The following is a 23,726-nucleotide window of genomic DNA, read 5'->3' on the forward strand; positions in this document are numbered from 1 at the left end:
GCTAGTAGAATGTTCATGATTATTGTGATGGGAATGGAGTACAAAACTAGGGAGGTTATGCTTCAGTTATACTGGGCAGTGATGTGATCTGCAGTACCGTGTGCAGAATTGGTCTCCTTACTTAAGTACAGATGTAATTGTGTTGAGTATTTTTAAGATAGATTAGATAGATTCTTGATGAGCAAGGGGGTGAAAGATTATCTGGGGTAAGCAGGAATGTTGAAGTAAGGTTACAATCAGATAAGCCGTGATCTTATTGAATGGCAGAGCAGGTTGGAGGGTTCGAATTGCCTACTCCTGATCCTAATTATATGTTTGTAGGGGCACAAGTTGGTAGATATCCCCACTCGACAAATGTGACCCGGGTGAAAGTATCCCAGAAGTTGGGATTTCTCTGGGAGTCAGGCTGGGTGTGCCCAGAATTATGTAGAGGCTGCCGAATGTGGAGGCATGGTGGGCGAATGCCCTGCCTCGGTGCTCCGGGACTGTGTTGACGTTTTAAGAAAAAACAGTGAAACATAAATCAGCCCTCACTCCTCACACCATCCCAAACCCACACACATCCCCATGCCCCATCCATGCCTACCTATGTGCACCACACATGGCCCTTTGTACGCACCATGCCAACCTCTGCCCCTCCCCTCATCCCCTCCATGCCAACCTGTACCATTTCATGTACCCCTGCCCATTACCTTGGCTCTTAGTAACCCCTGTGGCAACATCATGACCCGTGCACTGCACCTACCATTTCAACTCACCCAACATACACTGGACAGACCTCATGAGTCATGCTGAGATAAAATAAAATAAATTTATAAGTGTGTATTGCAGACTTTATTCAAAAAAGAAACCCTCCCATTCATGAAACCCATTTCCTATATCTACAATCCTTCAACTACATAACCCATATAAAACCAAGCATTGGAATTCATAGACCCACTTCAAAGAGTCTATGAATCTAGAACTACTTGAAGCTGTCAGTCAAACTGTGAAATAGCAGACACCCAACCATGAAAATTGAAGGTTGTGAAATCAGTCACGCAGTATTAATCCAGTAATTGTAGTGCACAGGCTTTTGTCAATGCTTAAGACAATTTTTCAAAGATTTAAAGGGCAGCAGTTCCAAATGCCTTTACAGCTTGACAGTTGCTTTTGACAGTTGCTTTGATTTTGCATTTTGATACTTTTGGCACATTTGACATTTCCAATGAGTTCACAGTTAATGAGTTTATGCACTTTTTACACACATTCATACCTAATTTTAACCAATCCCAAGGAGTGCTTTACCTCTCCCAAGGGGCAACTGGCCTTGCCCTGAATGGAACCTGACCACCCCACAAGGTGTCCCAGAGCCACATCTGAATGGGTACCTATCTCTCCAAAACAGTGCCCCACCTCCCCAAAGGACGTCACTGTTCCTACCAGGTCTAATCTGTACATGTCATGCTTCACGCATATGGGTCAGAAAAATTAGACAAGACTAGAGGTAGCTGCCTCTGCAAAACGTGCATGCCCAAATCTTGATCTAGGCCATTCCTGCTCCAGTGAAAATGGTAGGTGCTGTGATTGGCAGCAGAGATGCAAAAATCTAGGCCATTGAAAGCAACACCTCAAATAGTTAAGGTCACAAAAAAAGTTAATGCAGTACTGGGTTTTATGGTAAGAGGTAAGTCAAGGTGTAATGGTGATTCCATACAAAGCCTTACTAAGACTACAGTGTGTGAGTTACCTGCAGTTTTGGGCCTGACATATTAGAAAGATGTTGAGGCAAGTGAAATTTTTATAAGCACAGATTCATTATGAAGACTCCCAGTACGTGGAAATACAAATACATGAACTAACTTAAAGTTGTGACTGTTCTTCTCCACATAGCAAAACAATAGGGCAGATAAATGAAAGTTGGTTAAAAAGGATGAAAATGAGGAACAGAGGTAGGAGGTCAGAGAGAAATCCAGGGCTTAGGGCCTGTAATGCACAACTGCCAAATGTGGAGTGATTACATTTAGACATGTGCAAGAAAGCAGAATTGGGAGAGTGCAGATATTTTGGAGGGTTGGAGGGAACTATATAGATAGGGAGAGGGAGTGGCAAGACCATGGAGGGATTTGAAAAAAAGGATGATAATTTTAATAAAAGCAAATTACGGATGCTGAAAATCTGAATCAAAAATGGAGAAGGCTGGATAAACACAGCAGGTCAGGGCACATCTGTGGAGAGAGAAATTTGAGTCCATATGGCCCTTCTACAGACCTGATCCTTTTAAACTGGAGGCATTTCTTAGTCGGGAGCCAATGTAGATCAGTGAGCACAGAGGTAATGGGTGAACTGGACTTGGTACAAATTGGAAGATGGGCAACGAGAGTTTTGAATGAGCTCATGTTTATGTAGGGTGGAAGGTGGGAAGCTGACCAGGAGAGCACAGGAGAAGTCAAGCCTAGAGGAAACAAAGCAAGGAATAAGGGTTTCAGTAGCAGTTGATCTGAGGCATTGGCAGAGACGTGCAAGGTTATAGAGATGAGAGAAGGCAGTCTGTGATGCCGGAGATATATGGTCAGAAATTCTTCTTGGGGTGAAATACAGCACAGGGTTGTGAATGGTTTGGTTCTGCTGCAGACAACTTCCAGGGGAAGAGATGGAGTTAGTGGTTAGGGATTTGTGGTAGTGACCAAAGTTCATAAATATAGTTTGAGAAAATTTCTACTCGTCCAGTCCTGGAAGTTGAACAAGTGATCTGACAAATATGTGATAGTGGAGAGCGATGGTAGTGGGGTAGAGCTGGATATCGTACAAATAAAGAGGACATAGTCGGGATCACCATTTACATCAATTTGAATCTCATCATCAGGCTTTACGCCTGATTGTTCCCCCAAAGTTAAATTGTCCATTCACGCCAAAGTGAGGACATGCCAACGTGAATCTCTGCAGGTCCCCCACGACGTGCACTGGGCAAACAGAACCTGCCAGATGCACACACACGTGAGTATAGCCTCCCCTGGGAGGAGAGGGTCATGTCTGGGCAGCACTTTGGCACCACCCCAACACTGCATGTTTTGTGAGGGAAGTGTCTGGGGGGGGTGGGGACTTCTATAGGAGAGCAGAGGTAGTTTATTGGGGGCAGGAGGGTGGTTTGTGTTTCACTCTTTAAAAACTTTATAAATATTTCCATTTTTATTTATGTACATCGACACCCTGATCAGCTGAAGCAGCTGGTGGGGTAGGCTCATTCCGAGTCTGCCCCACCATCATGATATTGAGGTACTCTCCCCTTGAATTTATTTTGGTAAAATGTCTAAAAACGTGATGCGAAAAGCCGGCAGTGCAGCTGGTGGGCTACCCCCACCCCGCTTTTCCCGCTGGAGAGGACACCTTGCTAAGCAATTGGAAAATTCTGCCCAATTACCTTGTGATTCTGAAGGAAGCTTATGAATGAGAAATAAGGAGGGCTTCAACACCAGATCCTTGAATCACTCCAGTGATAGAAATGGTCAAGTTCATGAACCCAAAAAATATCAAAATGTTTTACAGCCAATAAAGCACTTTTTGAAGTGTAATTTCTATAGTAATACAAGAAATGTGGCAGACAATTTGAACTCAGCAAGCTTCCACAGACAGTAATAACATTAGGACAAGGTACTCTGTTTTAGTGGTGGTGATTCAGAGATTAAAATTTAGTGGTGGTGATTCAGAGATTAAAATTGGCCAAAACACCAGGATAATTCTCCTGTCTCGTGTTCGAAACCTGGGATCTTTTAAGTACACCTGAGAGAGAGCTCACCGGGCCTTGGTTCAATGCCCCATCAGAACTAGGCAAGTGTCATCACACCCAGCTGAAGGATGAAGGAGATACATTGGAGAAGGCTGGTGCACTCAATCATGTGGGAAGGTGTAGACAGGTCAAAAAGGACAAGGAAAAGCAGCTTACCGCAGTCACTGTCATACAGCATGTAATTTGTGTCTTTGATAAAAGACTGCTTCAAAATTGTGTCAGAGGAGGAAACCAGATTGGACGGACTCATAGTTCCAGAAATGGCGAACATGGATTTGAGAGGTGACAGCATGTTCAGAGAGGAAGCTTCAGGTTGTAAGGAAAGAAAATAGTTAACTTGACTCTCTGTCCCTTCATTATGGGCCCTTCTTCCTCATGAAAAGTTTCTCCTTATTTACTGTCTCCAAATCAGTTTATGATTTTGAACATTCCTATCCAATCTCCCTTAACCTGTCTATTCTGAGAGGCACACACTCCATTCCTCTCACTTTACTTTAAAATTAAAATCTCACATCATTGGTATCATTCCAGTAAATCTCCTTTTGCAACTTCTCCACAGCCTTTCCTTCCTAAAATGTGGTGTGCAGAATGGGTCAGAATACACCAGCGGGACTTAATATTTGATGTGCTCACCCTACCAATATTCTATTCCTTCCTCCCTTCTGTACTTACGTAGATTCTTCTAAACACATCTATGCTATTCACCTCAACCAGGCCAAGGAATTGGGAGTTCCACATTCTCAGCACTCCCCAATGTGATTATCTTAGCCAGAATTCTCCGGCTGTTGGGATTCTCTTTCCCCGCTGGCAACGTACCCCCGCCCGTGGGTTTCCAAACGGTGTGAGGTGGCTTCAATGGGAAATCCCATTGACAACTGGCAGGAGAGAGAATCCCACTGCCAGCAAATAGAAACATCTCTTTATCTACCTCATCAAACCCTTCATTATTATCGAAGTCTATCAGATCAATAATGAGACTTCTCTTTTCTGAAGAAGAGCCTATGGCTGAGACTTTCCACTCCCATTCGCATTGGGCAAGAGGTCAAAGGCGTGTTTCACGTCTATGTAAAAGCAGGAATTGATCGTCCCCTCCCTGCGTCAGTAGTAGGCCACATTTCCTGCCTTTCAATGTCGGGAACTTCATTGTAATAAATTGGCATGTCATTATCAGGCCCATGTGCCAGAATACCCCCACGTCAAATAATGCGTCCACAGAGGCGTGATGTCAGAACGGTGTGATGCATGATTGGTTTCAGGAGGCATGCACCTGGCAAGTAGGACGCGAAGGAGAACTCGGAGGTGAATGCAGCACTCGCAACGCCACACTTGGGGGAGCAGGTGGTGCCTGGATGACACTAGGAGTGTCAGGGTGAGGTCATGGATTGATCTAGGGTGAAGAATGTTTCCTGTGTGCTCGGTGTGTGCAGGGGCAGCCTTCTAATATGCTGCCCAAAGCATGGAAGTGCTGAGTTGATGGCAGGGGGGGGGGGGGGGGGCGAATCAGCGATACAGTGTGGTACCCACGCCTGCCACCTTTTTCAGTTACGTCCCACACCAGATGGCATAAAAAGCCTCCACAGCTGTTGGTGAGCTCGACGCTACTTCCCCTGCCCGACAGCAGTTCAATGAAGTTTGATGTCATTTTACACTGTTACCGAAACCAGAGTAATGCGCAAGCCCTGGCTGGTTTAGCACAGTGGGCTAAACAGCTGGCTTGTAATGCAGAACAATGCCAGCAGCGCGAGTTCAATTCCCGTTCCAGCCTCCCTGAACAGGTGCCGGAATGTGGCGACTCAGGGCTTTTCACAGTAACTTCATTGAAGCCTACTTGTGACAATAAGCGATTATTATTATCAGCCCAGGAACTAAATGCAATTAGCAGACAGTGTTTGATGCTTCTTTCTGGGCAGTGCTGTGGTTACACAACTCTTTCGAAGGATAGATCCTGAAGTTACTGTGCATAAGCATTTTCTGATGCCAGCAGGAAATTTCAAGCCAACTTTGGTCTCCCAATATCTCCGCATTGTCCTTTAAAGGATGTCTAAAATTAAACCACATCTCAGTTATCAGCAAACTTGGCCTCCTTCCATCCAGGATATTTGATAATAAGTGTTACGATACCCGTGGGGAATCCGAAAACCAAAATAACCAAATTCACTGAATGACCCCAAAGGAAGAGATGAACAACAAGATCCTACTTTTTAAAGCTTTTACTTTAAAATGAAACCGAACCAATGCAAATTAAATATGACAAAGGATACTTCAAATAAAATTTCACTTTAAACAATCGATACAATAAAGACACATCTCCCACAACTACAACTAACCGCATCACTCTCTGACCAACTGGGGCATTACATAGCAATACAGTTCAACAATATTCAGTTCTTTATTCACCTAAGGTAGGTCAGGAGTCCTATCTGGCAACAGCTTTCACCTGAGTTTAATGGGTATGATTATCATCAGCAAGGTACACCTTGGGTCAGCTTGGTGTAGCTTCCCAGGGTTCCTTTTGAACCAACCAACGAATAACACCACGGTTTGGCCACTTCTGGGAAAACATCAGGCTGTTTATCACCTCTGAACTTTTTACATAGCTATCCAGATTTTAGACCTCTTTAGCCAGCTTGCACAGTAACCCAAGAGCTCCTGTCTCCTTTTCTACCAAACAGAAAAACTGACCTCTTCCAGAGAGTGATTTGCTTTTTCTCCTCACAAGAACTCTGTGTGTTCCATTTTCTTTGTGTCTGCATCTGAGTATTCACCCTTCACCTCCTCTGTTTCTCATTCTCCTTTGTGTCTGCCAGTCACATGGCTTCTTATTTAACTTCCTCCCTCTTGGTTCTGCATCCTAATCAAGGGTCGTCAAGTCATATGGACCATAATTGCATATTGTCCAAGAAAAGTACAATTGATCCCTTTATATTTGATGCAAACTCTTAAAACTGCTCGTCAAACATACTTAAAATCAATTACAGATCCCACAGACCCTGTAGCTCAAGGAGGCAGCTCACCATCACCATCTCAAGAGCTATTAACGATGAGATTATTGGCCTAGCCAATGATGTCCACATCCCATTAACGAATACACTTTTTTAAAAAGATGACAATCTTTCCTGGCTGAACTGCTTCCGGCTCAAAGGTCATCACAAGTTTACCTTACATTAATGGAGGTAATGTTTCAAAGTTCGAATGACTAAATTCAGGTTTACTTCATTCATATTCTTACCTACTGATTATATAAAATTTTTAACTTTCAAGTTATAAATTTACTGTTATCATTTAAGATAACCTAAATGCAATAAAAGACGAAGGGTGAGTCCTTCACTCTTTATCAGTCAATATCTCAACATCACTCCACATCCAGGATTTGCACTTTTTTTCTAAGAATACCAGAATATTTTTGTCTTTTTTATTTTCTGGAGTCTTTTTAAGCATTACTTATCTTAATTTCACTGTGTTTAAGAAAACAACAAGCAAATTTTTCCTTGCCTCCCTCCCTCCAAAAAACTGAGCAGATAAAATAATTATACTGTGCATATCAGTAATGTGAAAGCCTGCAGTCAAATTCATTGCTACTGCTCAGGATAGCCAACAATAGCAGCTCAGTACTGTTGTGGCAAGCATCCCATTCAGATAGAGAATTGGCTGCAGAATTGCCCTACGGCAGAATTTTTCACAGATAACATTTTCTAGCTTCTTAGCTATTCACCGGTGATAATATTACTGCTTTATGACTGGGAGACAGTACAATAGAAGTTAATTAGCATAATTGCTTTCAAACTTCCCTCAAGACTGGACACTTGCTTATGAAGTGGGATAAATTGGAAATTCCTTAAAGTAAAAGGTTCCTTAGTTGAACTCACACAGCTAATATCCATTCAAATGCGTTTGAGATAAATATAGAGCTGTTGTTAGTATACCCTGTAGTTCATTAACAATTCTGTCACTTGTGCTAATTTGTAGTGTAAACTGGACTCCCCACAACACCAACATTTGTAGTTTGGCATTGCCCACCTACCAGTCTCTTTGAGCTCTCTCCTTCTCTCTGTTGGTTTCAGACAGATTGTTCAATTTGAACAAGACCGTCTGAGAAATACATTGAAAAATATGCCTGAGCCAAAATGAAATTTAAATGCCTCTTCAAACTCCTTGATAGCTATAAAATATACAGACAGACTTCTATTTGAACTGAATGGCTTGTCCCCATTCTCTCTCCTAGGGGTGACTTTCAACTGCATTATTTCCCTATTCAGACTGAAAAACAGGAGGATAGAAGACATAAAAACAATAAAACCCCTACAGCTCACTATCTGCCCAAGGCCTTTCTAACTCAATACAGGCAGACTTTAAATCTGGAAAAAATACTCCCAACCATAACAAATGGAGGCTTTGTTCAATATTTAACTTGGGAATGCTACATCAGTTGTCGAGCTCCAATGCATCTTTAATCTACCAATGGGAAGCGTGTAGTATGGGGTGAAGAGCAACCTAACTAGTGACCCCTAAATGGACAGTTGCAACCCACCCCCAAAACAGGCAAAAGAGGCCTCTTGCGATATTTAACAGCCTCATCGCATCGCCAAACCACACATGACAAGGCCGTTCTGTTGCACCCAATACTTTCAAGCAAGGTGGGGAGAAAATTGAAAGAAAAAAAAAAAGGTGAAAATTCAATCTTCCGCATGCTACTTTCTCCCCGTTTTCTCTACAACATATAAACATAGAGCAAAACATCATCGGAAACATCTGACTGTCATTTGGGAAGCAGACCAGTGACTTGATTTTTGGAGCAATCCTGTTTCGTTCTGCAGGTTTCAGGTGGATAGCTGCATCCACCTATGTTCAGGGTACACCGCAATGCAGGGAAATGAAACCAAATTAGTCTCCAATGTTATTCGTGTCTAAACAACGTGACACGAAGTGTTGCAACTCAAAACAGATCATTTGACTGGTGATGCACTATCAATTACGACGAGACGAGAGTAGAGAGTAATTGAGGCTTTATTCCGCAGAGATGTGTAGCCTCCCGCAGCTGCTGCTGAAATGGCTGCAGCTCGGAGAGCCCACACATTTATTCTCCGCCGACTGGGCAGAGCCAGCAAACAGGGATCTACCCCTGTACCTGTAGTACAGGGGCCTTACCGTAATACCCTCGTATGCAGTATATACAATACAACAGTGGTGACAACCACATTCACCCCCTGTTAAAAAAGAGTCCAGCGGGGATGGTGGAAAACTATTTACATTCAGGTGTTTAAAATTTAAGAAAGAGGTTACAAATTTAGACGATCGGGCGCCTTGATCCGTCGTTGCGAGCACCGCAGTTCTGGTGGTGATTCATGTGTTGGTTCGGTCGTCGGTGACTCCGGGAGCGTGTCGACCTCATCTTCATCCCCGGGTGGGACCAAGGGGAGGACGGATCATCCTGGAGCGAGGGCTGTGGTGGGGTGAGCCGGGGGGAGGGAGGGTGGTGCCGGGGCAGAGGGGGGGGGGGGGGGGGTGGAGACCCAGCTGGCGCCAGGTCCCTGAGGGAGACGGTGTCTTGGCGGCCATCGGGGTACGCTATGTAGGCGTACTGCGGGTTCGCGTGGAGTAGCTGTATCCTCTCAACCAATGGGTCCACCTTGTGGAGCCGCACATGCTTGCGGAGGAGAACGGGTCCTGGAGCTGCCAGCCATGTTGGGAGCGAAACCCCGGAGGTGGATACCTGGGGAAGTCAAAGAGACGTTCATGGGGAAGGGGACTCTTGAATATTCGTTGACCACATTAAGAAAGTACGTGTTGTGGTTGGTGGAGGGGAGGGGCCCTTTGAAGTCCACGCTAAGGCGTTCAAAGGGGCGGGAGGCCTTCACCAGCGCGCACCAGGGAGGTGTTAGCAATTCTGGAAAGTGTGAAAATAGTTAAGTCCCCTGGGCCGGGTGGGATTTATCCTAGGATTCTCTGGGAAGATAGGGAGGAGATTACTGAGCCTTTGGCTTTAAGTCATCTTTGTCTACAGGAATAGTGCCAGAAGACTGGATGATAGCAAATGTTGTCCCCTTGTTCAAGAAGGGGAGTAGAGACAACCCCGGTAACTATAAACCAGTGAGCCTTACTTCTGTTGTTGGCAAAGTCTTGGAAAGGTTTATAAGAGATAGGATGTATAATTATCTGGGAAGGAATAATTTGATTAGAGATAGTCAACACGGTTTTGTGAAGGGTAGGTCATGCCTCACAAACCTTATTGAGTTCTTTGAGAAGGTGACCAAACAGGTGGATGAGGGTAAAACAGTTGATGTGGTGTATATGGATTTCAGTAAAACGTTTGATCAGGTTCCCCACGGTAGGCTATTGCAGAAAATACGGGGGCATGGGATTCAGGGTGATTTAGCAGTTTGGATCAGAAATTGGCTAGCTGGAAGAAGACAAAGGGTGATGGTTGATGGGAAATGTTCAGACTGGAGTCCAGTTACTAGTGGTGTACCACAAGGATCTGTTTTGGGGCCACTGCTGTTTGTCATTTTTATAAATGACCTGGAGGAGGGCGTAGAAGGATGGGTGAGTAAATTTGCAGATTACACTAAAGTCGGTGGAGTTGTGGACAGTGCGGAAGGATGTTACAGGTTACAGAGGGACATAGATAAGCTGCAGAGCTGGGCTGAGAGGTGGCAAATTGAGTTTAATGCAGAAAAGTGTGAGGTGATTCATTTTGGAAGGAATAACAGGAAGACAGAGTACTGGGCTAATGGTAAGATACTTGGTAGTGTGGATGAACAGAGAGATCTCAGTGTCCATGTACATAGATCCCTGAAAGTTGCCACCCAGGTTGAGAGGCTGTTAAGAAGGCGTACGGTGTGTTAGCTTTCATTGGTAGAGGGATTGAGTTTCGGATCCATGAGGTCATGTTGCAGCTGTACAAAACTCTGGTGCGGCTGCATTTGGAGTATTGCGTGCAATTCTGGTCACCGCATTATAGGAAGGATGTGGAAGCATTGGAAAGGGTGCAGAGGAGATTTACCAGAATGTTGCCTTGTATGGAGGGAAGATCTTATGAGGGAAGGCTGAGGGACTTGAGGCTGTTTTCGTTAGAGAGAAGAAGGTTAAGAGGTGACTTAATTGAGGCATACAAGATGATCAGAGGATTAGATAGGGTGGACAGTGAGAGCCTTTTTCCTCGGATGGTGATGTCTCTACGAGGGGACATCGCTTTAAATTGAGGGGATTTAGATAAAAGACAGATGTCAGAGGTAGGTTCTTTACTCAGAGAGTAGTAAGGGCGTGGAATGCCCTGCCTGCAACAGTAGTGGACTCGCCAACACTAAGGGCATTCAAATGGTCATTGGATAGACATATGGACGATAAGGGAATAGTGTAGATGGGCTTTAGAAAGGTTTCACAGGTCGGCACATCGAGGGCCGAAGGGCCTGTATTGCGCTGTAATGTTCTATGTTTTATGTTCTAAGTGCGGTTTACACTCCACGCAGACCTGGCAGTCTCTGGTGACAGCCCTGACTTCCTCGATGGGGTAGGTCAGATTGTGGGCCTTTATGAAGTGATAAAAGCGGGTGACCCCTGGGTGACAGAGCTCGTCTTGCAGGGTCTGGACGCAAGTACCTCGGAATAGGGCACATGTACCTCGGAATAGGGCATCGGTGGGCTCGTTGAGCTTACCGGGGTGATACAAAATCTCGTAATTGTAGGTGGAGAGCTCGATCCTCCACCTCAAGATCTTATCATTTTTGATCTTACCCCGCTGTGTGTTGTTAAACATGAAGGCAACCGACCGTTGGTTAGTGAGGAGAGTGAATCTGCTGCCGGCCAGGTAATGCCTCCAATGCCGCACAGCTTCAACGATAGCTTGGGTCTCCTTTTCGACAGAGGAGTGCTGAATTTTGGAGGCATGGAGGGTGCGGGAAAAGAATGCCACGGGCCTGCCTGCCTGGTTGAGGGTGGCGGCCAGAGCGACATCTGATGCATCGCTCTTGACTTGGAAGGGGAGCATCTCGTCGACCTCTGCCTTGGCGATGTTGGCCTTGATACGATTGAAGGCCTGGTGAGCCTCGGCCGTCAGGGGAAAAACTGTGGAGTGGATGAGTGGGCGGGCCTTGTCCGCATAGTTAGGGACCCACTGGGCATAGTACGAGAAGAACCCCAGGTATCGTTTGAGGGCCTTGGGGCAATGGGGGAGGGGGAGTTCCATGAGGGGGCGCATGCGATCGGGGTTGGGCCCTAGAACTCCGTTCTGAACCACATAGCCGAGGATGGCTAATCGGTTTGTGCTGCACACGCACTTCTCCTTGTTGTAGGTTAGGTTGAGGAGTTTGGTGGTGTGGAGGAATTTGGAAAGTTTAGCATCATGGTCCTGCTGGTCGTGGCCGCAGATGGTGATGTTATCCAGGTACGGGAAAGTGGCGCGCAGTTCGTACCGGTCAACCATTCGGCCATCTCCCGTTGGAAGACCGAGACCCCATTAGTGATGCCGAAGGGAACCCTAAGGAAGTGGGAAAGGCGGCCGTCCGCTTCAAACCTGTGTACTGGCAGTCCGCCTTGCGAATGGGGAGCTGGTGGAAGGCAGATTTCAGGTCCTGTCTTTCTCCCCAGTTTTCACTACCACTTGGGCTCTCCAGGGGCTGTTGCTGTCCTCGATAATACCTTCCCGCAGCAACCGCTGGACCTCAGACCTGATGAAGGTCCTGTCCTGGGCACTGTACCGTCTGCTCCTGGTGGCGATGGGTTTACAATCCGGGGTGAGGTTTGCAAATAGAGAAGGCGGGTCGACCTTAACGGTCGTGAGGCCGCATACAGTAAGGGGTGGTAGGGGCCCGCAAAATTTCAGGGTTAGGCTCTGGAGGTTGCACTGGACGTCCAGGCCGAGTAGCAAGGCAGCGCAGAGGTTGGGGAGGACGTAGATCCAGAAGCCGCTGAACTCTATGCCCTGGACGGTGAGGGTGGCGATGCAGTACCCCCGGAGCGCCATGGAGTGGGATCCGGTGGCCAGGGAGATTCTCTGGTTGATGGGGTGTACCGTGAGGGAGCAGTGCCTTACCGTATCAGGGTGGATGAAGCTCTCAGTGCTCCCGGAGTCCAGAAGGCAGGATATCTTGTGCCCATCGACCTTCACTGTCGTCGACGTGGTCGCGAGGTTGTGCAGTAGGGACCGGTCGATCGTGATGGAGGCCAGACGTGGCTGGTCGGCGGCGGTTGCAGGCGATGAACGGCCCGATGATGTGCCCGACGAGCAGGGGTCCCGAGGCGGGGAAGATGGCGGTGCCCACAGGCCGCACGTGTCCTGAGGCCGGCAAGATGGTGGCGCCCACAGGCCGCACGTGTTGTGAGACGAGCAAGATGGCAAGCAAGATGGCGGTGCCCACGGGCCGCACGTGTTGTGAGGGGAGCAAGATGGCGGCGCCCATGGGCCGCACGTGGTCTGAGGCGAGGAAGATGACGGTGCCCGCGGGTCGCACATAGGGGGTGCTGGGACAATAGCGGCGACTGAGCGGGCCTGGCACAGAGCAGCAAAATGTCCTTTCTTCTCGCAGGCCTTGCAGAGCGCGCTCCGTGCCGGGCAGTGCTGTCAGGAGTGTTTGGAGTGTCCGCAGAAGTAGCACTTCGGTCCCCCGGGGTTGGTTGGCTGCCGCGCGGCTCAGGCGTGGGGTTGGCTGGGGGAGGTCGCTGATGGGGTCCACAGTGGGGTGTTTGCTTGCGGGGTCCACGATGTCCAGGAGGGGTGTGCCGTGTGGTCGGGGGCATACGCCTGTATATTGCGGGAGGCGACTGTGAGCGAGAGCGCTAGTCTCTTGGTCGCCGTGCGGTCGAGGTTAGCCTCTTCTAAGAGGCGCTGGCAGATGTAGGCCGACCCTATGCCCGTAATGAATGCATCTCTAAGTAGCAGATCAGAATGTTCAGCGGACGAAACGGCCTGTCAATCACAGTCTCTCACCAGGGCGTGCAGGGCACGCCAGAAATCTTCCACAGACTCACTGGGGAGTTGATGCCACGTGGACATGAGGTGCCTGGCGTAGATTTTGTTAGTCTGCTGAGTATAGTTCTCCTTCAGTAGCGCCATGGCCTCAGCGTAGGTCAGTGTGTCCTGGATGAGGGGAAGATATCGGAGCTCAGCCGTATGTACAGAATCTGGAACTTCTGTGCCTCTGAATGTGGGTCTGTCGCAGATCCGATGTAGGCTTCAAAGCAAGCTAGCCAATGTGCGAAGGCCGACATGGCGATGTCTGCTTGAGGGTGCAGCTGCAGGCGATCAGGCTTGATGCGGAGATCCATCGTTGTAAAATCTCTGCGTAATAAATTGATGCACTATCAATTACGACGAGACGAGAGTAGAGAGTAATCGAGACTTTATTACGCAGAGTTGTGGAGCCTCCCGCAGCTGCTGCCGAAATGCCTGCAGCTCGGAGAGCCCACACATTTATACTCCGCCTACTGGGTGGAGCCAGCAGGCAGGGATCTACCCCCGTACCTGTAGTACAGGGGCCTTACCGTAATACCCTCGATTGCAGTATATACAATATAACAGTGGTGACTACCACAACTGAAGCTGCATCAAAACTGGAGTTAGGATCAACACTATTAATTTGTTTTATTAATGAGCCCCCTGGGACTGTTCACACACTGGGAGACTTTTCTACATGCAATCATAAACCCCCATTTATTTACCCAGCTGAAGTAGTTGACCAGGTATTGGCTCTGGGTGCGACAGGAGGTCTTCAGTGGCTGGCGATTAGGTAATTCACTCTAAAGGCAGCCAATACCATTTTATTTGCTTCTTCCTTATGGAAATGAGATCCATTGTTAATGGACATAAATAACTACAGCCTTCAAGATAATGAATCTAGCATAGAGTCCAGGCATCCACTCAATCAGCATACTGTCTGTGGAGGGCTTCACGGCCAAACTAACCAGCAAGAAACCAGCCCCATTGACTTGTCTGCAACAGCGCCAGCTCGATCCTGCCTCTCACAACCAGCAGTCACGGCCAAGCCTGCCTCACATTGATCAGTGAAGCATTGTCTGGAGAGAGTGTTCGAATATCAGCTGTTGTAAAGACGACTACAGTTACAAAGCAGCATCATCAGGAGTATATTTAATTGCAAATGCTGAACCTCAAAGGATATACGGCGCGATCTATCAGTCGTGTCGTGCCGCGAGTGAAAACGAGCATGCCGGTTAGATATTGGGAGAGTCCGAAATCGGGAACCATGCCCGGTGCCGATCGGTCTCCGATCAAACCGGCCCGCTGTCGATGGCGAGATCCGGACCCCACCGCAGTGTGGCGAGAAACCAATAATCGGCAACTAAGACCAATCTCCATCCCATGAATGGGAAGTATCCCCTTTTGAATGGCCTCCCATGACCTAACCGGCTCCCCAGCGAGCGGTCAGATAGATGCCGTTCCATACACCTATTTAAAAATTTGAAGCTAGCACAATGGCTGCTATGGGGATCCGAGGAGATGAGTAGCCATCTTTGAAATCGGGTAGTTAGCCCAAGGGCACCGGGGCCGCTGCCCCAAATGCTCGGGGAAGATGAGTGAGCCCCCGGGGTGGGGTGGGGGGGGGGGGGGGTGGGGGTCACCTCTGGGCTGTGGGGCGAGGGGGGCTCAGTGCCCACGGTTCCGCTCTGCAACTCCCAGATCGTGTGTACCCATAATGGGGGCAATTCCAGGTGCTGCCTGTCTGTCCCACCCAACACCCATGTGACAGAGCCCCATCCATGGTAATATGGTGAAAGTCAATTTGACCCCTGCTGACCGCATAGCTGAAGCGTATTACTAATGGGGAATTGGCAATTCTAGTAATATGAGCATTTCACGGCTCCCAAGTGGATTCCTGTGGGTACATCTGCCATGACGCAGGCAGTTGTTATTGCCAGCATTCCCAGCAGGCTGTGAGGCCTGGACACTTATCCTGAACTCCGGAGGCATCAACACCACAGGCGCAGCAGCCAACATTTGAACATCCAAGAGCTGGGCCTCAGCACTGGGGACATCCCCATGACCAGAGGATGTGTGAGTGGACCAGGGAGGAAACTAGCACCTGGTCCTGGTCACCTTTCCATCAGGTGTCTGGGGTACAGGGTCTGGGAGCTGATGCCCAGGGGCCACTGCTGCGGCCAGAGTGTGTGTGCAGGGTGTGTTGGATGGCATCCTGAGGGTTGGCAGGGGATTTGAGCGCGGAGATGCTTAGGGCATCCTAGAGTACTGGGGTGGCATCTATAACTGACTGTCAGTTTCACATCCTCTCCAATTCCTTACAGATATTACATTATGGATGATATCTTAGACCCCACGGAAGCTGCCCTCACGGTGGCGATGCAGGCAAGGTGGCCAGGCGCCAAAGAAGACAGCAGCGGAAGCGCCGGCAGAGGCTCAAGTGCAGGGCCCCACAGTACAAATACACTAGAAAGGATAGAGAAGAGATTTAGAGGATGTCACCAGGACTGGAGAATTTTAGCACAGAGAAAAGATTGGAGAGGCTGGCTTTTTCTTCTTTGGAGCAGAGGACTCCAAGGCGAACTCTAATTGAAGTATACAAAATTACGTGGGGCCTAGAGACATTGGCTAGGAAATACCTACTTCCATTAGCAGAAAAGTCAATAATCGGGTATAGATTTCAAATAATTGTTAGAAGGGTTGAGAGCCAAGAAGAATTTTTCTTCACCCAGAGAAGTTTGGAACCCATGGTCTGAAAGGATGGTAGAGAAAGCAAATGTCATTGCATTTATAAAGTACTTGTTTAAATGTTGAGACATCACAGACGATAGGGCGATGAACCAAGAGCTGGAAGGTGGAAATTGGCTTGAAAGCTTGTTTTTCAGCTGCCACAAAGGCAATGGGTTGAGTGCCGTCCTCTTTTGCAGTTAATTTCTATGATTCTATGAATAACTACTTACGGCCGTACAAGAAGTGTTCGCATCATGGCCTATCAGCTTGCAAATACTTCCACTGATTCTAAATCCAACCCCACCACGATTCTGGGGATATAGTTTAGCAAGTCGGAAAGATTTGTGGAGAGAGACCAGAGTTCATGTTTCGGCTTGATGAAAGCTGTCTCTCCACAGATGCTGCCTGACCTGCTCAGTATTTCTGGCATCTCCTGTTTTTATTCCAGGTTTCAGAACTGCAGTATTCTGCTTTTCTGGTTCTGCGAACCCAACATGCGATATTTTTTTTTTCAATCTATGATTGCGGTTTAGAAATTCCAAAATAAATTAATCAAAGTTGCTTTCTCTGCAGAACTTGAGCTTTGAGGCTTGTTTTCCCTATCACAGACTGCTCCGCAGTATGACTCCAGGGATGGCCAAGTGAAGAGAAGCTTGAAATCCAGCTGTTTCACCTAGAGAGTCATTTTTCATTTGCAGTCGAGTTCTGTGCACCTCAGTGGCTGTGTGGTGTTAGCTTGATACTACTCATTTCAAAAGCAGATGGTTGAATATTTAAGCCTCGGGGCTGCCTGTCATTCTGAGTTGGCAGCTGTTGGTGGAAAAAAAACTTGGGGTGATCAAGAAGGTGGAATACTTTAGGAAGAGAGAGCCAGAGGAGGAACACATACCCCCTTAAACACAAAACCAGTCTGCACCACACCTCCAGCTGGCTAAGCACAGAGTTATCAGACCTCTGGATATGTGTCTCACTATCCTTGCAGACAATCTATTTGAAGGCAACAGAAGTAATGGTTGAGCAACAGGTTGGGATGCTTTGGGAATGGAGTGTAAGAGGATGAAACGGCAAGCTTTAAAAGTTTGTGAAATCACTAAGAAAGTTCATAGAAGCACAGAGTAATAGAAGCATGCAACACAAGGCAGCAGGAACCTGTACAAGCTCTTTGCAAGAGATATCCAATTAACTTCGCTCCATGAAAATGTAATGTACTATGGATATCCAATTTCCTTTTGAAAGTTAATGCTGAATTTGCTTCCACCAGCCTCTCCAGCAATGCATTCTAAATCATAACAACGCATTGTTTATAACAAGAGTTTTCATCTACACCTGCCTCTATTGTGAGTTATAAAACAATATGTGTATTATAGCAGATGTCAGAGTATTGATTGTGTTCCTGAGTTTATCTTTATTGTTCCCTTGTTAGTATTGTGCCTACTGAAAGGCCTTTTTGATTATCCTCTCGGTCATTTTTTTCCCTCTCTATTACTCTACTGCAGTTTTCCGAAGTTCTACCTTTTATTGCCTGTCCCAGTTCAGAGGGTTCAGTCTTTATTTAGTTACTATTAGGGCAGCACGGTGCACAAATGGTTAGCACTGTGGCTTCACAGCGCCAGGGTCCCAGGTTCGATTCCCCACTGGGTCACTGTCTGTGCGGAGTCTGCACGTTCTCCCCGTGTCAGCATGGTTTTCCTCCTGGTGCTCCAGTTTCCTCCCACAGTCCAAAGACATGCAGGTCAGGTGGATTGGCCATGATGAATTGCCCTTAGTGTCCAAACATGTTAGGAGGGGCTATTGGGTTAGGGGGATAGGGTGGAAGTGAGGGCTTAAGTGGGTCGGTGCAGACTTGATGGGCTGAATGGCCTCTTCTCCGCTGTATGCTCTATGTTCTATGTACTTCTTCATTGCATTCCTATCCACGCCTCTCTGAAAAGTCTGCCTGCAGCGCACACTGCACCACTGGCAAGATCACTGATCTGAGACTTTGGCAATACTACTACTTAATTAGAAGGGGATGATTTATTCACTGGTTGTGGACCTCACTGTGGCAAGGCCAGAATTTACTGTCTATCTTTAGTTGCCCTTGAGAAGATGGCGGTGAGCCACCTTCTTGAACCACTGTAGTTTCTGTGTTGTGTGTACACCAACAGGACTGTGAGGGAGGAATTTCCAGGATTTTGACCCACGGACAGTGAAGGAACAAGGAAGCATAGTATGTGACTTTAGAGGAGGTTGTGTCCACATGCACCTGGTGTCCTTGTTCTTCAAAGTGGTAGAGATTATGGATTAGGAATGTGCTGTTGAAGAAGGCGTAGCAAGTTGACAAGGTGCATCTTACGGATTGTACACACTTCTACTACTGTGCACTGGAGTTTCACTCGTCTAGGTAAGTGGAGACTGCTCTACCACACTTTTTTTGTGCCTTGTAAATGGCGAACATGCTTTGGGCAGTCAGGAGATGGCTCATGTACTGCATGAATCTAGCCTTTAAGCTGCTCCTGTAGCCACAGAATATACATAGCTAGTTTATTTAGGTTTCTGGACAATGGTGACCCACAGTTTGTTGATGGTAGGAGATAATGCTAATGCCATTGAATTTCACGGAGAATTTATCTTGTTGGAGGTGGTCATTCCTGTGACATAAATGTTACTTGCCATTTATCAGCCCGAGCCTAATGTTGGCTAGGTCCTGGTTCATGAGGGATGCTTCATGACTGCTTTATTATCTGAGAAATTGGAATTGAAAACTGTAGTCATTAGTGAACATCCCTACATCCATCCTTAAGTTGTAGGGAAAGTCATTGATGAATTAGCTGAAGTTAGCTGGCCTAGAAGACTGCCCTGAAGGATACCTGCAGAGATGCACAAAAATAACCCAACGAGATATGGCCTCTGACCTTTCGTACAGGCAAACGTCCAGCATCCACTCAGCGTCTCATCCCAGATAGCAGAAGTGAACTCAGAAATTATCATGTAAGGAATCAGAGAAGCAACTGTACATCCTATGTAGCAACATTAAACACTGTTACCATTCTGCTGCCACTTTCAGACTAATCTGCTTTCGCTTTCTATTTGTGAATGGATTAATTAAGGGACGGCTATCTACTTTTATTTTTCAGATCCTTACGTAAAGATACACCTGTTGCAGAATGGAAAACGGCTGAAGAAGAAGAAAACCACAGTTAAGAAAAACACACTGAACCCTTATTACAATGAATCGTTCAGCTTTGAAATTCCATTCGAACAAATACAGGTACAAATATTAGCCTTTAGCATACTGAAAAAACAGCACTCTCCGAAACAAAAAATCCTGATCATATATCTAACGGAGTTTGGAAATGCTTGCAAAAAGAAATTGCATACTTGTGTGATTTGTGGAGGTACACATTGTGCCATGGTTTACAAGCTCTGCAGAGTTGGATTGTGGGGGTACCATGAAGATGTGCTGGGGAACGCCTCTCAGAATGTCCCTGGTAAGGGTTTAAACAGCAATAGCCCAGAAGCACAAACTTCCTCTGTGCAATGGTCCTGCGCTGGGAACCCGTCAAAAAGGCAATTTATAAATCACAAAATTTGGATGGTTCTGACCTGATTCAACATCAGATTCCCCCCCCACCACCACAATAGCTCCTCCCCACTTGGACCTGACTCTCACCCATCCACACCCGCCTGGGCCAACCTACTCTCTACAACATGACTCAATCCCCATATCCTGACCCAATTTCGTCCCCACCCCTGGCCCGACCTGACCACCCTCCCCACACCTTACTCAATCTGACCACCCTCCTCATCCTGCAGACCTGACCCACTCCAACCCCTTAACTCCACACCAAGGTCCACCCAACCCACCCTCCCCCAGTGAGGCCCAATTCCGATCCCCTGACCGCCAACGCTTCCTGACCTCTAACCCTCGTCCTCCACCCCTTCAAATTTCCCCCCTCCCACCTCTGATCACCTTCACCCCCCCCCCCCCCCCCCCCTCCCCTCCAAATCCTATCCACCTACTTTGGACACTTACCTGCCTGTCAATTTCACTCAACCTTTTGCGTACCTGATTTAAGGTCATTGGGGTTGTGAAAAAAGGGTATGTCCTCTTTCAATTCAGTGGAGCTGGACTTCCCTGCTGGGTCTCGGGGAGAGCTGCGCTGCCTGGATCTCACCTGGCCTGAGTCGAAAGATTGGGAGAGATCGGATCGGAAGAAAAATCACGGAAGAAATTGGGCACGGAGTGGCAATCCGACGCTGATTCCCACCTTGAGGAAGAGATGGCCCAATATTGTAATCACTACATCACCTTACATTTTTTAATCTTCCAGCATGCTCCGGCACACACCATGCCAGCCTATTAAGTATTCAACAATCAATAGGAAGGTTTTTCCTTGTTTTTCTGCCTTTAAGGAAATAATTAAACACTAAGTTAATAATTCATGAGAAGAATGCCAGGACTTAGAGGTATAAATTATGAGAACACGTTACATAAACTCTGCTAGTTCCCCTGTGGAAGTTTGCATGATAAAGGCATTTAAACTAGTAATAAGATTCAAAAGGGTAGATATCGAAAAATTATTTTCTCTGTTGAGGCGGCAAGGTGGCACAGTGGTTAGCACTGCTGCCTCACAGCGCCAGGGACCCGGGTTCAATTCCAACTTCGGGTGACTGTGTGGAGTTTGCACATTCTTCCCGTGTCTGCTTGGGCTTCATTCGGGTGCTCCGGTTTCCTCCCAGTCCAAAGATGTGCAGGTTAGGTGAATTGCCCATGATAAATTGCCCCTGACAGTGGAGTTAGAGGAATGGGGCGGGGGATTGGGCCTATGTCGGGTGCTCTTTCAAAGGGTCGGTACAGACTTGAGCGGCCGAATCGCTGTAGGAATTCCATGATTCTATTCTATGATTCTATGAAATTAAGAACGAAGGGGTATAATTTTAAAATTAGAGACAAGGCATTTCGGAGAGAAATCAGGAAGCACGTTATCACAAAGATGAAATAAAGTCTGGAATTCTCTTCTGCAAAAGATGCTGAAGCTTTCAAAAATGAGATTGCTGGATACTAATGAAGCCTATCGACGAATATAGAGCAAAGGCCAAAATTGGAGTTAAGATATATATCAATCATGCTCCATTTGAATACTAGGGCAAGGCTCGAGAGGCTGAATGGCTGACTCCTGTTCATAAATCCTCAATGTTGATTCAGGTAGTCTCTTATGATGATTGTTGAACAAATAATTTTCTATGTTTCTCTTTTATGTCCTTTTCCCTCAAGTTTTTTTAAAAAACGCATTTTATTCAAACTTGTATCAAAGTAGGTTAGAGCAAATAAACACCCCGGGAAACATTCTTCCCAACAGTCAGCTATACAGTTTGTACAGATTTTTCTCCTTTTTAACCCCACCCCCTCCCCCCCACCCCCCCCACCTCCCCACCCCCCCTGCGATGAACAGCTCCTCAAACACGGTCACAAACATCCCCCATCTTTTCTCAAACTCCCTTGCTGAGCCCCTTAACTCATACTTTATCTTCTCTAACCGCAGGAAATCATGCAGGTCACCCAACCATGCTGCTACCCCCGGTGGCGATGCCGATCACCACTCCAGCAAAATTTGTCGTCGTGCAATCGGAGAGGCAAAGGCCAAGACATCGGCCTTCCTCCTCTCCATGAGCTCCGGCTTCTCTGAAACCCCAAATATTGCCACCAAAGGGTCCAGGTCCAATCCCTCCTCCACTATCCTGGCTAAGACAGCGAACGCTCCCGCCCAGATCCTTCCCAATTATTCACAACCCCAAAACATGGGCGCATGATTCGCTGGCCCCCGCCCACACCTCTCACACTCACCTGCTACCCCCTGAAAGAACCCACCCGCTCGCCTCCCTGCCCCCCCAGCTACTTATATATATCCCCAATTCTTCCCTCCCTTTCCACATCCGAAGCAGCAGTCGCTCCAGCAGGATGTATCCCGGCAATCTAGGGAACCCCTTCCAGACCTTTTGTGCAAAGTCCCTAACCAGTAGATACCTGAACTCACTACCCCTCGGCAGCTCTACCCTCTCCCTTCACTCCTCCAGACTGGCGAACCCTTCCTCCAAATACAAATCCCTCACCTTCACCAGCCCCACTTCCCTCCAGCTCCTGTATACACTATCCCCCCCCCCCCCCCCCCCGGCTCAAACCCATGATTCTTGCACAGCGGCGTTAGCACCGACATCCCTTCCACCCTAAAATGCCTCCTCAGCTGATTCCATATCTTCACCGTGGATTGCACCACTGGGCTCCCTGAATACCTACTCGGAGCCATTGGCAATGCTGCCGTCACCATAGCCCTCAAACTAGACCCCTTACAAGATTCCTCCTCCATCGTAATCCACTCTACCCATTCTCCTTTTCACCACTGCCGCACCTTATCCACATTCGCTGCCCAATAATAATGAAGCAAGTTTGGCAACGCCAACCCCCCCTGCTGCCTCTGTGGCAAGGTCCTCCCCTCCCTCGGCACCTCCCCCTCCCATACAAAGATAGAGATGATTGTGTCCACTTTCCGAAAAAAGGCCTTTGGTATAAAGATCGGGAGAGCTTGAAAGATAAACAAAAACCTTGGCAGAATATTAATTTTCACCACTTGGACCCTCCCCACCAATGTTAAGTGCAGTGTATCCCACCTCTTAAGATCCTCCCTGGCCTCCTCCACCAGCTTCGTTAAGTTCCACTTATGGAGCCCCATCCATTCCCTCGCTACCTGAATCCCCAAGTACCTAATCCTATCCCTCGCTACCGTAAATGGCATCCCCCCTAAATTAGCCCGCTGTGCCAGCTCATTCACTGGGAATACCTCGCTTTTCCCTACATTCAGCTTGTATCCCGAGAAGCCGCCAAACCTCCCAAACAGGCCCATAATCCTTCCCATACTCTCCAATGGATCCGAAACATATAGCAAGAGGTCATCGGCATAGAGCAACACCCGATGCTCCCTCTGTCCCCTCATTATCCCCTGCCACTCTGCCGACCCCCTGAGAGCCATCGCCAATGGCTCTATGGCCAGCGCCAACAGCAGCGGCGACAGCGGGCACCCCTGTCTCGTACCCCTGTGTAAGTCAAAGCTTTGTGAGCTCATATCATTCGTCCTCATGCTCGTTCTTGGCGCCACATACAGCAACTGCACCCATGCCACAAATCTCGGCCCAAACCCAAACCTTCCCAAAACTTTGAACAAGTACCGCCACTCCACCCGATCAAATGCTTTCTCCGCGTCCATGGACACCACCACCTCCGGTACCAGAGCTCTCGACGGATTTCTCACCACATTCAACAGCCGT

General features: G+C 47.5%; 1 protein-coding gene across 7 annotated transcripts in view; it reads left to right on the plus strand.

The window, feature by feature from the left end:
• The window catches only part of LOC140393874 (synaptotagmin-B), an 882,906-nt gene that overhangs the window by 823,757 nt on the left and 35,423 nt on the right, over positions 1-23,726 (plus strand). For all 7 annotated transcript variants that reach the window (XM_072480435.1, XM_072480439.1, XM_072480434.1 and 4 more), the window contains one exon: positions 19,541-19,674. In XM_072480435.1, coding sequence (XP_072336536.1) covers positions 19,541-19,674 — 134 coding nt within the window. The remainder of the gene's footprint in view (positions 1-19,540; positions 19,675-23,726) is intronic.

Source organism: Scyliorhinus torazame, chromosome 17, assembly GCF_047496885.1.
Source record: "Scyliorhinus torazame isolate Kashiwa2021f chromosome 17, sScyTor2.1, whole genome shotgun sequence".
NCBI classification, from domain to species: domain Eukaryota; kingdom Metazoa; phylum Chordata; class Chondrichthyes; order Carcharhiniformes; family Scyliorhinidae; genus Scyliorhinus; species Scyliorhinus torazame.